Here is a 14,595-nt window from a genome sequence, read left to right on the forward strand (position 1 = left end):
TTGAAAGAGAGAGAGATATGGAAGATTTATAAATTATAATGTTTGAGTGATAAACTAGTCTATACATTTTACTTATATTTACTGCATTCCACCTTAGTTTTGGGATTAGATCATTCATGATCATGACTTCTATGACTTTTTTCAATTTTCACTTGAAAAATTATTATATGGTTAAATTAATGAGTAAATTTGTAAATATTTTGTAGTAAACTTGATAATAATTTAAATATTTTATTAAATTAATTCATATATATTTTAATAGGATGTCAAGGTAGTAAATTTTGTATCCAATAGTTTGTGAATCATATGTGTGTAGAAAAGTTATCTGAATCTAAAAGAATTTCACATTACGGGTAGGCTTTTGAAAAAAAAATAAAAAGGAAAATTAGTTTTAAGTTCAATTTTTTGAAAATTGTTTTTATACTGTTTTGAAATCAAAAACAAAAATCATCCTAACAATTAGGCCCTACGTAGTTGTTTTGAAGAAAAGGGTTATATATATTTATATAGATTGGTACAATTTTATTTCTAGAAAGACTTGAAAACAATTTAATATAAAAGTTTTCCTAATTTTGTTTGGGTTGTAAATTGAGTAATTCAACAAGTAACTTATGTTGTCCCTTAAAAAAAAAAAAAGCCGAAACGTGTTTAATATGAAAGTTGAAGGCCCAAAACAGAAATAAATATATATAATTCATAAAAAGTCTAACGCATGTTGCTGTGGCTGGCTTACTATCCAATAAAGTTTAAGAGGCCCAAAGATATTTTATCTAAGTAAATGAAGTATATATGTTTTTAGCGAGTTTGAGACTAAAAACACAAATAGACCAGAATGGACATTGCTTGTAAAGGCATCATAATAAAACTCAATTAAATTCATAAGAGTTAAGTGTCTGTCGCTGAATAGATGAAACTTACAAAATCTCTTAACTCATCTCAGAATTGAGTGCTTTCTTAAAACTCATTATCCGCTTATTCATTATATATATATAAGAATACTGCACCTCATGTTAAGCTTCAAAGCCTTTAGCCAAATTGGATTGATTATATGCAGAAGATGACATAAATCTAACTGGCTGACAACTTTCTAAGAAGAATTTATGGTCAAAGAAATTATGTTGCGCAAATATGAGCCCCTTTTGGACAAAATTTTCCCATTCTTGAGGGTGAAGCTTTTCCATTGGACAAACTTTAGAACCTTAACTATACAAAATGGAAGTTTATTCCTAAAAAAACTTTCCTATGAGGGATTAATGTACAATTACATTCTATATAGAACAGAGGCCATCCTAAAAAATATTAATGAAAAGAGGGAGAGGAATTTACATCTCATTTTCTATTATCAGTTCAGCAGCTGCACCCATTGAACCAATCCCACCTATCCCCAGCAATGCCAAAGCAAGCTCCTCCTCATTCCACTGTCTCAGCCCACTACTCAGTCTCTTCAAGACATCTACATCTACCTCTAGTACCCAACTTGGTGTGCAGCCAACCATCAAGGTCACGAATCCTGAGACATAAGCACGCCAAGTGGCCCAATCACAACCAAGTGAAATTTTCCCATCAAGTGCACTTGCCAGGAATTTCATGTGCGTCCCAAGGATTTTTGGGCGCCGCTTTGATGCAGATGATGTTGAGTCAACACCCCAAGAAAAAGCCAAACAAAGCACTGTGAAGTAGGCAAGAGCATATCCCCCAAGCATTGCAACCATCCCTTCTGACCCTTCTTCCGGCTCACATCTGTGAACAGATATGAACCAAGAAGGCAAGGTTTCTTTTATCAAGGATTGGACTAGACCCAAGCCTCCAGATAACCATACCAAAGAAGCACCAAGGGCAGCTGCAAGTTTCACCTGAGTCATTGATGCAGAAAGTGAAACCTGTCTGTATTTCAATCCATTCTTGCTTGCCCTTAACTTCTCTAATTTTTCTCTTGGAAGCCCACTAGATGCTATTTCTCTGACAGAATGCATCAAGAGAGAAATAATCTCTTCTGTTACGAACACAATATCTCTAATGGATCGAAAAACACGTAGATAAAGAATACCCGGAGCAACAGGAGAAATCCCACCGCTGAAATGGGATCCAAATCCATGGCCAAGAAGTTCGCCAACACCACCACTGCTTGAAATAGGTGCATCATTCAGACCAAGTGTGGCAGTGAAGCAGCTTTTAAGGAGCTGAACCACTGCATCACTGCTGTGGAGGAAGACAGTTCGAGATGCAGAAAAGACAAGGAAGTCACTCCAGCGCTTCGCCTTTTGGGTCCACAAGGAAGCCACGATTGGCATGCAAGGCCATGGACAACCTGCTGCAAGGGACTCCAAGGCTGGGCCAGCCAAATTGAGAAAACGTTCTGAGGCTCTGTCAATCTTATAGGTTATTGTAAGGCTCACAAAGGCAGCCAGGGGAAGTGGAAGTGTAGACGGAGAGCTTCCACCTGCGAGAACCATTTCTCTATCAGAATACTGGAGAACTAACTCTATATAAAGAAAAGAAAGACCTCCAAGAAGCCAATTTCAATAGCTCATAATCATCTTAATACTTTTTTTGATAAGTATAATCATCTTAATCCTGTAAGACATGATAAGTTCAGGATTCTCTGGGTTTTTCTTCTTTTTTTTTTTTTTTTTTTTTTGTGGGGGGAGAGGGGGTGGGGGGGTGTTAAAAAAACATGAATTTTGATTGACACAGCTTGAATCCTAAATAAGGAGATCTTAAGTATTATAATAATCAGGATTGATTATATTTATCACTAAGCTTCTGACTTTGGACATCTTTGACAATGGCAGACACAGAAGTAAAGGTCTTTGGCCGATGTCTAGACATGCAAAACTAATTATTGAGAAGTTATAATGTTTACAAGAGAAAACCTGCAGCAAGACTTGGGATATCAACACCAGTGGTGGCAAGGATTTTCTTAATTTGCTCTTCAACATTAGACAAATTTGCAGCAGGGCTAGGCCAATCTGTTCCATTCATGAAAACTGGTTTCCAAATACCCCTAGTTACTTCAGATGAAAAGTAGCTCACAATGGTTGCCAAAGTTGCAGGGAGAAAATCAGCTAAATCTTTCAGACCTGAAAATATTGAAAAAGTTATAAATTATAACACTACCCTATTTTAAAAGGAATCTGTTTTGATCAACAACTGGGTGCTACATCAACTCAACCAAAGAACATATTTTGTCATTTACTGACATGTTAAATCAATAATGGTGATTTGAGTATATCATAAATATCCTGTCGTATAAACTTTATTTACAGTTGCAAAGATCATCTTAGGGTCCCAGTTGTAATTTAAAAGAAATTCAAGTATAAAACACATTTGATTTTGTTTTCCCAAATTTTACATGTATAACCAGCACAAACCAACATGCACGCTAACCTGTAGCCAGTTCACGAGGAGAAAGTTTTCCATGAGCACAGGCTGTTAAAGCAGCATCAACAACAAAGGGAACAGCTTCCAGTACATCCCAGGCAGGCAATTTAGGTCTTAAAGAAGTATCCTCATTTCCAGTTCCCGAAGAACCACTACTTCCAGATGTAAATGAAGTTAAGGATTGGTTTCCTCTAATAATCTTCCTAAACATCATATTAAGAAGCCCATCGACAATCTGATGAACTGGTGTTCCATGAACAAGACCAGATAATGTTGAAGCTATGCATGCTTGATGCTGCCGATACCATGCTTTTAATTTTGGAAATGAATCCACAAATATGGGTTGTGGAGATGATAAACTTGCAACCGCTGAGAGTCTTTTTCTATTTCGATTTTTGTTTACATTCCCAGAAGATACTAGGTGGGAGTTTCGTAATAATAGAAGGTATTCAGGAGTTCGTTGAGATACAACTGTGGGTACATCTCCTACTCCATGTTCAAGAGGAGGATGATTAAACCTCCATAGCTTCAAAAGAAGAATAAATGCATTTGAAAACACAGCATGAGCAGAAATTTCTTCCCCATTTGTGAGAATCCACGGGACATTTGGTACACATGATCCAAAAACCTCACAGATTGGCATTAGTGAACATGCAAGTTGCGGAACCTGGCAAAAAATTCAGAAAAGCGACATTATTTTGTAGCTGACCTAAAATTCTCGGTCATTAACACCCTTGTGTAGAATCACTGGAGTTTGAAAATAAATACAATCCAATTCCAAGTCAATTTAATTGAAGATTCAACACATGGCTAGAAATATTAATCATAAACTACATGTCTACACCTATCATTATTTCATTACTAAACGTGCTAACTTCTGATTATTAACTTTGTTCCTTGAGCCGCTATCCCCGTTTCCTCTTTCAATTTCATAACCATGCTTCATTTGGTAGCGAAGAATACACTCAACTGATGTATTCAGTCAAAGGCAAGCAACCCTAGTTGCATAATGCTTTGCAAATTCTCAACATTATTAAAATGTATGTCATCATGTCTTAATTATGTTTTAGTTTACTTTCTGTTGGCCTTTCCTTATTTTAGAGTACCTTCAAGTGTAATGATATCACTCACATTGTTGCTATTATTTATTGGTTCCATTACACATGGAAGAAAAAAAAAAAAAAAAAAAAAAAAAAAAAAAAACCTTCTTAGCCAAGGAAAAGCATTGAAGAAAGTACCAAGCCATGTAGAGAGAAGATCTGAACACAATCAACAGAAGTTATTCCGACAATTATTACATTCAGCATTGAAGCATATCCAATCAAGTGGCTGTCACTCCCAGAATATTCTGGAGGAACTGGAGGAGATAATAGTCTAGTAATGAAATGAACCGTGTGTTCCTGCATGAAGTGCAGACCTTAAAGTTATTAGAGTAGTTGTGCGGTGCCCTTATTACTAAAAGCAAAATTAAAAAGAAAGAAATAAAGAAATGCTAGGTATCAATAATATGCAAGGGCAAAGACACTAGTTGTGTAGCTATTCAGGAACGAAGAATTTAAAATATGGTATGTAAAAGTTCAACTTTGTCACCTGTATATTCCAACCCCGAATTAAAGAGGCCCCACAAAGTATAGTAGCAGCACATATCTTCTCATCATCTGATCCATTGACTGCAACCTCAAATATTTTCTCGAGTTCTGCTAAGCTTCCATCAAATCCATGAGCTTAAATTCAGTGAATTTACCTTTGGGTAGATTTACAAAAAAGAGCATTTGATATACCTGGCTTCAGGAGAGAAAAAGGAATAACTGAAGACCAGGCCATAGTTAAAGACATTAATTAGTAATCTAAAAGTTCACCACATAGAGATCATCTATATTTTTTGTATATTGGAACCCCATTTATAAAGTGAATGGATCATAATTGTTAATGGCTGAAGGAAAAATTCATTATACTCATATATATATTTTTAATCAATGAACTTTGCAAATTGGTATGTCCAACAATCATATGACTAGTTAATTAAGCATATTTTTCAAGAAAGGATATGCAATTTACCATTTAATGCACCCCTTTAGGACAAACCCTAGAATCTAAATAACTCAACAGGGTGACTTGTAGAAACCTTGTTATAAAAATATTGATTCTGTAAGGACGGGAGGAAAGTGCTAGCCACATCTACACTTATAGTTGCAACCAGGTTCCTCATAATCACTTATAAATCCAACATCCACCTAGTAAACAACCGATGTGGGACTTAACACATGCCCGCACAACACACTAAAACAAACCAATCCAATCCGCAAAATATGGGGTATCACAGATTTATTAACTACAGTAGTTAAGAATAAGAACCAGAAAGAGTATACCTTGTAGCAGGAGTTGAAACCAAAGCATTTATCAGTACTGGAGTCAGTGGAGCACCCTTCATAAATGATGACCAACTAGGGGCTTGAGCAGGCAGAGTATGAGGTATTTGATTGATGCATCCATTCACATAACCTGGCCAGTAATATGCAGATGTATCCAGTAGGTTTCTGGCAACACAAGCTTCAACTATCAAATGACGCAAGTTTCCAGCTGAAATATTAGTACAGAACTAAGATTAGAAAAACTAGAAAATATATCTCAAAGACTAAAACTGGCCCCATGAAAAAAGAACAAAACACGAACACAAAGATACATATTGATTGAATAATACTGGAGTAAGGAAAGAACATAGCCAAAAAATAAAGTAAATACATAATCGGTAATATTGGGGAAAGAAAATGGATGTTTCAACAAGGATATTAGAACAGACTACAGATAGAACAAGGAATGGAAACACTTTAAAAGGTTCCAGTGGTCCAACCTAAGAAAAAATGTTTAATTTTGTTCAACTATTCTGTTCTTTAGAGTTGAACAGGTTAACAAAATTAAACATTTTTTCTTAGGTTGGACCACTGCTGTATACTTCCTGTATACCTGGGTGACTCCTTTTTATGACTTCAAATAAAATTTTATTTACTTATAATAAAAAAATACTATTCTGTTCTTTATGATTTTCCTAAGCCTCATTTAAATCATCAAGGCAATTTGATGCATCATAATTCATTTTCAACAGGGAGAAAGTATGTTAAGAAAAGAGAGGGGACACAATATCATCTAGAATGAATTACTAGTACTCTTGGGAGGCACCATGATTAGACCTAGCTAGTTACTACTTACTACCATATTCCCATTGGCTGTTGGTCCAACCTTTCCTCTAACTGAAGAATTCATTAAACGATCTATTGTTAATAAGAATCAAATATCACTTACAACAGTTGATAGGCATGTCTTTCACATTGATGCACTCAAAGTATGCACTCCCCACATTGATGCCTGAAACAAATAACATTGCCTTTGCAGCAGCATGATTGGCAGCAGAAACAATAGATTGAGGTGGAGTCAACAGGCCCTGATAATCCCCAAGTATCTGTAGGCTTGAGACCAAATCATTGCGGCACTTCCCTGTAACCTTTTTTTCTTTCCAATGATTAGTGGAGCCGCATTCTGTTTCATCAACAGGTGCACTTTCCTCCTCCTCAATGAGATCAGCAACCACAAGGGTTGTGACAGACAATAGAATGCATAAGCGAGTATCAAGGCGAGGCACAGGACCCTCAATGGGATCTCTTTCCTAACAAGAAAAATATTTAGAATTTGAAAAGATTAACAATTAGGATAATGTAAAATAAAACTTTTAGAGTGATGTGCATATATATCTCCACTGGAAACCTAGATAGTAACAATCTCTTCACCCTAAACATTGTATCTGTGTACTTGAAATTCTTGTTCCTGTTGCACACTTTCTGCGTACATGGGCTCTCTCTTTTTCATCAATAAAATACCATTTCTTATATATTCAGAAAATAAAAAGGGCACTTCACTGAACCAAACAGATGTTTTTCCCCCAAAATGCTTAAAACTTCTCCAGATTACTGATCAATTAAGATAGGGAAGAAAACTCAAAGATTGATGTTAGACAAAAACTTCTAAAAACACAAAAATTTGAGTCAGGTCTAAGGCTAAAGAGAACAAGACAAGTTAAGGAGTAAGACATGATACTCGAATGAAATAAGAAATCATTGTGATGTCAAAAATATTTGACATATACTCAAAGAAATAAATGAAATTGATTAGTACAATCATGACGAATTCTAACCCTTTGAACAAGACGAAGAGCTGCTATCCAAAGACCTAAAAAGGTGTCATGCCAGGTGGTGCCATTTATTGCCTGAAGGGTTTTAATCAAACCTGCACAATTTGAAACCTTAAAATTATCATTTTTATAGACATTGGATTTGGAAGAACAGATCTGACATCATTTCTATTAACATTCATGTCAAGGACTATGAACAAACTCTGAATTTACCAGTAATTATTTCAATGCCACATGTTGCATTAACTTGATATCCATCCATGGCATCTTCTAATAAGAGATCAAGAGGAAGCCAAAGAGCAGAACGGCTAGCTCCTTGGCATAGACCAGCAGAGGAAGAGAGAGATCCAAAAGCCATAACTGCATGAAACTTTTGTAGTGAACTTGTTTTGCATTCTCGAGACAATACTATTCGAGCATCTGAAGTCAACTGCTGAAGAGACTCAGGAGTTAGAGTTTTGGAATTTCTTAATGCTGAGGAATTTGCTTGAAGCAACTGTAATCGCTGGATGAAGTCTAGCCAATGTGAGGGCCTGAAAATGTAGCAGGGACTATTAGCCAAATTTCTTTCATTCAAGAGAAGACCAAATAGAAATATGATTATGGTAGTTATGAAGAGACATGATAGTTATGACTTCATAAAATTATAAAAATGGAATTGAATGGAACAACAAAGCAGGATTCACTGAAAATATAGGACAACTATTTTGGAAACTTCTTTCATAGAATATTAAGTTGTCTATAAATAATGCACTTAAAGGTCAAGTGATAACACTCCCTATCCAATGCTTGACCTATTAAGCATAAGAGTCATCCAGTGTGATTTCACTTGCACGCAATTAAAGTAAGATGAACAGAGTTTGAGAAGGAAGTTATTAAAAGGGAAATCTACATACATGTTTCGACGAGCCAAGTAAAGAATTCTCGCAGTTACTTTATTTTGTAGAAATTCCCCTATTAATTCAATGGCCATCACAGTATTTAAATTTTGCAATCTCTCCTGAAGTTCAGCCCTCTTCTCGTCAAAACTATCATTACGATCTATTTCCATTTCTTGAGATTTAATTATCCATTTGGACTTCTTATCTGAGGTAAGTTCTAGCAAGCCTTCATCATCTAACGTTGCATCAAGTAACTGCCACACAATTGAAAGGATAAATTCAACCACAAGAATCCCAGGTTCACTCATGGGCATACCATATCCCTGTGAAAGTTGAAGAACGGCATCTATCGATTTCATGACCCTGCATAAATTTTTTTTTTTTTTTTTAAAAAGGTTAGAAACTAGAAAACTTTATGATAGAAAATTACAATGGAAAACAAGCAGTATAAATTAAATGAGAGCAATTTCATCAAACATGAATTTTTAATTTTGGGGTTTTATTGTTATTATATGATTCATGTGTATCACATAAATAAATGTCATAAAAAATTATTCAATATTTGTGAATTAATTAAGAGATAAAAAATTTGAAAACAACTTCATTACACTTGAATTGTAGAGCTCTTCTATTCTTATTCAAATTATGTAGTACTACATAAAATAAAATTTTCACAGAAACTCATTGAAAATTTGTGAATTTATTAAAGATAATAAACAAAAATGAATAAAAGTTACAGCGAGTGATGCATCCAACATTCACCATCCCAAAGAGAAGATTTCAGTTCAAGCCAACATGGAAAGCTCTGGTTTCCTATTGCTCAATTACTGTAGCTATTTTTCATTTCTTCTCTGTATTTCAACTTTATGTGTTGTAGGCCAGAGCTGTTAAAAAGGCCTAAGCACACATGAGGGGTTTAGAACAATGGGGACCTCATTAGTTGTTGAATCATTAGAGGTGAGAACCAGTTTAAAAGCCTACTAATTAAAGATAACCACAGAGCATAAATACCTTTTAATCAGTCATAAAATCTAGCACTGTAAGGACATCGAAGGGTCTTCTCCTGTTTGTATTCCTACTTTTTGACACCCAAAATACCCTCAAATTCTCTTGATATTGGGTGTAGAATGGGAAAGATGAAAAATTGGCGATGTTGTTTAACTGACAATTATGCATAATGAGATTACCATCACAGCCATCTTTGGCAATGTTGTGGGAATAGGTACCCTAGCAAGACTGTTTATGATTGCGTTGCCTACTGTCTAAAGTACTTCCACAAGGTTTTAATAAAGACTGTTCTAGAATTTTTCAGTATATAATTACTAATTAGAAGGTGACTGCCATTAACCAAAAAAATATTTGAAAATCTTCGTCGTATACAATGCAATATGTAAAACTTAAAAGTTTCGAATTATTTAATATTCTCATGATCCTATCTTTTTTTTTTCCTCCTTTTTTTTTTTTTTTTTTTTTTTGGCGTGGTGCAATACAAATGGTCTGTCAGAACACAACAGTAATTCTATAAGTTAGATGGCAAGAGAAAAGAGCTTAATTATATTGACAATGTGAACCAAGTAGAATATAAATATATAAATTAGTTAATAAATATAACTTACTTATGATAATTTGGTCCATTTATCTGATATTTAAGTGTAAAAGCGTGTCTCTTAAGGAGTTCAAGATAAAGCCTATATGCTGCTGGCCGAGAATGTCTACTTGGAATGACCCTGCAGAAAATAAAAAATAACAATACTATAAATGTGAATGTGCCAAACAAGACAGCCAAGCCACCAAGTCATAATTACTTTCTTCGTGTGGATCCTTATTTCATATTTGATAGATAAATAAGCCACTTCACAAGAGTAAACAAGAAAATTACAGCATCTCAACAAGAGATATATTATTAATGAAAAGTTTCTCATGAATTATGAAACCTCCATTTGGATATCAAAGGAAGGAGAGCCTACAAAATACTAAGAAACAATCTCCACTCCAGTCACCTTTTTTTTCCTCTCCCCCATCCTTCCAAGACCCAAACCGAGGGTAGAACAACTCAATAACTCAATGAGAGATGCTGAAATTGATTCTAAACTAAATCAAGAATGTAGGTGCCATTCAGTCCCAAAATAAATAAACAAAAACAATTTTGTGCTCATGAATATTGCAAAATCAAGGTCACAGGAAAATCCCATTTGATAAGTATTGTAATGTGCTATAAACAAAAGCTCAGGTCTGTGTTGATTGGAAGAAGATGCAGGGAAAAAAAAAAAAAAGACGTGAGAGACTGAAAGTATTAGATATGTTGTGCATGACCCGAGGGAACCAATGCTCTACAAGTCAAATGAGCCAAATACAATAAAAGTTGCTTTCTATTACTTCTTGGAATCAAATTTGACATCAAGCATTACACGCAACACTCATTTTCATCCATAGGCCAAACTGAAAGAATTTGGTACGACTGGAAAGATAGATAAAATAACAACTTGTCAAACAGAGAGAGAAACAATGGGGAAATAAACAAAAAGTAAATTCAGAATCTTGAGGTGGAAAAAAAAAAAATAGAATGACCAACAGAGAGAAAGGAATTATGGGGGAAATGAACAAGAAAGAAATCCAGAATCTTGATGTCAAACAGAAACAAAAATAGCACTTTTATCCTCAAATTTCGATAAAGTGAGCTCAAAACAATCATTTGGCTTATTCTCAGCTTTTAAGAACAAAACCAATAACCTCTTGATTCTAGACATTACTTTATTGTCCTCCATTTTCTCAGGAACCAAACACAGTGCAGTCAACAGTCCCAAACTGCATCAGAAACTCATCAAATAACACAGGTACCATGAATCATCAAACACCCAAAATATTCAAAAATAGAAAGAAAATAAAAAAAGATTCAAAAAAGTCTCACAAACTTTCGCCAATACCCACCAAGGAATACCCCATTTCAAATCCCCCCACCAAAAACAAAACCATTGGAAACAGAAAACAGAACTAACAAACGAACAAAAACAAAAGGGAAAAGACATTACTTTATTTTCCTCCATTTTCTCAGGAACCAAACACAGTACAATCAACAATCCCAAACCAATCAAAAACTCATAAAAAAACACAAGCACTAAGAATCATCACACACCCTAAACATTCAAAAAAAGAAAGAAAACAATAATATTCAAACAAATTCACCAACTTTCTCTAATACCCACAAAAGAATACCCCATTTCAACTCACAAAAACCCCCCCCAAAAAAAAAAAAAAAAAACCATTTTAAAAAAGCAGCAAAACAGAGCACAGAAACAAACAAACCAACCAACCTGGTAGAGAGCTGAGCAAGGAGGAGCGTAGGGGGCACAATATTAAGCATCAAAGCCTTTTCCAAAAACTTCCATAGAATAGGCACGTTGTTGTCCCAACAAATGTAGGAAACCAACACATCAGCGAGCTCCACAGAAGGCAAAGCCACTCCTGCTGAGCTCAAGCTCGATGACAAGTGTAACGCCCAGAGCAGAGGATCCATACCCTTTTGCTGTGCCACCTGTGTTATGTCTATCACACTGTCCCACGTACTACTCTGTACAGAAACAGCCATTTTAGCCTTAAACACTTGGATTATGATCGCTGGGACTACGCAAGATAAGAGTGTTTTTTTTTTTTTTGGTGTTCGTGTTTTGTGTTTTCTATGTGTTTGTGTTTATGTCCGTGCGTGAATGTCTATGTTTTCTAGGTGTGTTTGTGTTTTTAACAAGACTGTTTTTTTTTTTTTTTTTTTTTTTGCTTTTCTGTGTGATGGGAGGATATTGCGATGTCTGATTGCGTGATTGGTCAGAATTCAGAAACTGCTGAATGTCAAGCTGTGAGAGAAATAGAAGTGGGGTTTAAATATTTTAATATTTTAGGGGGTTCTTTATTTATTTATTTTAAATGAACCACCCAGATTAATATCTGGACTGAATGCTTTATTAATATTCGGTTATTCTCTTGCTTTCATGATTTACCTTTTTGAACTCTTCAATTAAGATTTTTTTGTCAATTTTTTCAACTGTTAGTGGGATTGTAATTTCATTCATTATTTATAAACTAGCATGTTACTTGTTTTTGTCAATTTTTTCAACTGTTAGTGGGATTGTAATTTCATTCATTATTTATAAACTAGTATGTTATTCATACAAACATATTGATGCATTTAAAATTAAACACAATTTTTATTATAAAAATATAAATAATTAGTCAAATTATTAAAAGAAATAGCCTGTAACACATGCGAAAACTTATAAATACATTTAAAATTAAACAAAATTTTTATCATTAAAATATAAATCATTTGTCAAATTAATTTTTTTTAAGTAAAAGTAATTAGTTACATATTAAAATTCTTACCTAAATTTAATAATAATTATGATAATTTTTTTTCTAATTTTTAATAAGATAGAACGTGCAGTGATGTTTGTCATGTGGTGATTTTTATTGAATATATGTAATTGGTTTTTTTTAATAATTTATTAATATTATATTCTTAATATTTTGCACTCATTAACTCACTTAGTACAAAAATTAAAACACTTAAGTTGACACATGATACAAACTTAAGTGGATAATTATAATGTGGTTCTCACATAAATTTAGACACATGACGCAAAATTGAATTCTAATTTCAAATTCTAATTGAATTTTCTCTAAGTTTTACCTATTAATATATATATATATATATATATAATTTAGAATCTAATTGGATCTAAAATCTTTGGTTTTTGCACTCAATAATTCACTTTCCATTAAAATTTTTTAAAAAAAAATTAAATAGAACACATGGTACAAAATTGAATTTCAATTAAAATTCAATTTAGAATCTAATTGAATTTAGACTCTTTGATATTTACACCTAATAATTCACTTGATACACAAATTTAAAAATTAGATAAAACACGCGGCGCAAAATTAGACATGATTTAGAATATAATTGAATCTAGACTCTTCGATTTTTGCATCAAATAATTCACTTGCCACAAAAATTAAAAAATTAGGTGGGACACATGGCACAAAATTGAACTTCAATTAAAATTCAATTTAGAATCTAATTTAATTTAGACTCTTTGATTTTTTCACCTAATAATTAACTTGAAACACAAATTTAAAAATTAGATAAAACACGTGGCGCAAAATTAAACTCTAATTTAGAATTTAATTGGACTCTCTCTCTCTCTCTCTCTCTCTCTCTCTCTCTCTCTCTCTCTCTCTCTCTCTCTCTCTATATATATATATATATATATATGAATAGGTTTTTTTTTATGATTTATTTATATTGAACTCCATGTTTTCTACATAGAACTAAACTCTCGGGGCACAAAAATTAAAAAACTTACATTAAATGAGACATGTGACATAAAATTAAGCTCTAATTGAATTCCAAATTTTACACTAAATTAAATAACTTGGCACAAAATTTTAAAAATTTAGATTAAATGGGACACGCGATACAAAATTAGACTTGAATTGAATTTCAATTTGAAATCTAATTGGATTTTATTTCTGCTTTACTTATTAATATATACTAACTTGTAACCTCATGCATATGCATGGATACACTTAAAAATATACAATAATATGCATAATATAATTATCATATATATAATTGAAATACTATTGATAGTCATTTTTATATTTTGTTAGCTCTTTAAAAAAAATTTGTAAGGATATTATTAGGTATAAAATGTAAATTGTCCTTTTTTTTATTTATTTATTGTGAAACACTTTTTTTTTACAATTCATTTATTCTAAACTCTTTGGTTTTTGTACCTGTGGGGGCCAGTTAGTCAGGAGGTATTGTTAAGGTTGTACGAATTAGGTCTATGGCCCAATCTGAGGACATTAACTAATCCGAGAATGGCCAAATGAGGTTATAAGGGGAATGGTATAAAGAGAAAAATAAAGATAGTACGAGATAAGTCTAACACACGTCTGAGGAGAAGAGCCATCTCGAGAACAAGGATCCGAGGTCAGTAAGAGTGTCATATCATCTTAGACCTTCTTCAAAGTTACATCACAACTAGGAGTTGGACGTTGGACAAGGGGTAAGTTAAGGGAGGCAACAAATATCTTCAAAAGCTGCTACCTCCACATTAAATGCCTCTTAACTAACTCTTTGGCCGCATTAAT

General features: G+C 33.6%; 1 protein-coding gene across 2 annotated transcripts; it reads right to left on the reverse strand.

The window, feature by feature from the left end:
* Positions 1-1,010: 1,010 nt before the first annotated feature.
* On the reverse strand, positions 1,011-12,152 carry LOC115993935 (mediator of RNA polymerase II transcription subunit 33A). Of its 2 annotated transcripts, XM_031117937.1 has the most exons (12): positions 11,757-12,152; positions 10,062-10,172; positions 8,461-8,808; positions 7,778-8,097; positions 7,568-7,659; positions 6,682-7,042; positions 5,751-5,961; positions 4,972-5,086; positions 4,620-4,781; positions 3,388-4,048; positions 2,874-3,080; positions 1,011-2,440 (listed from the first exon to the last, which is right to left on the reverse strand). In XM_031117937.1, exons 1-12 carry the CDS (start codon positions 12,029-12,031, stop codon positions 1,323-1,325), a joined length of 3,981 nt encoding a protein of 1,326 aa, XP_030973797.1. In that variant the 5' UTR covers positions 12,032-12,152; the 3' UTR covers positions 1,011-1,322. The 2 variants fall into 2 exon arrangements, with proteins under 2 accessions (XP_030973797.1, XP_030973798.1); XM_031117938.1 differs by lacking the exon at positions 10,062-10,172.
* Between the last annotated feature and the right edge of the window lie 2,443 nt (positions 12,153-14,595).

The sequence above is a fragment of the Quercus lobata genome, chromosome 6 (genome assembly GCF_001633185.2).
Source record: "Quercus lobata isolate SW786 chromosome 6, ValleyOak3.0 Primary Assembly, whole genome shotgun sequence".
Taxonomy (NCBI): Eukaryota; Viridiplantae; Streptophyta; class Magnoliopsida; order Fagales; family Fagaceae; genus Quercus; species Quercus lobata.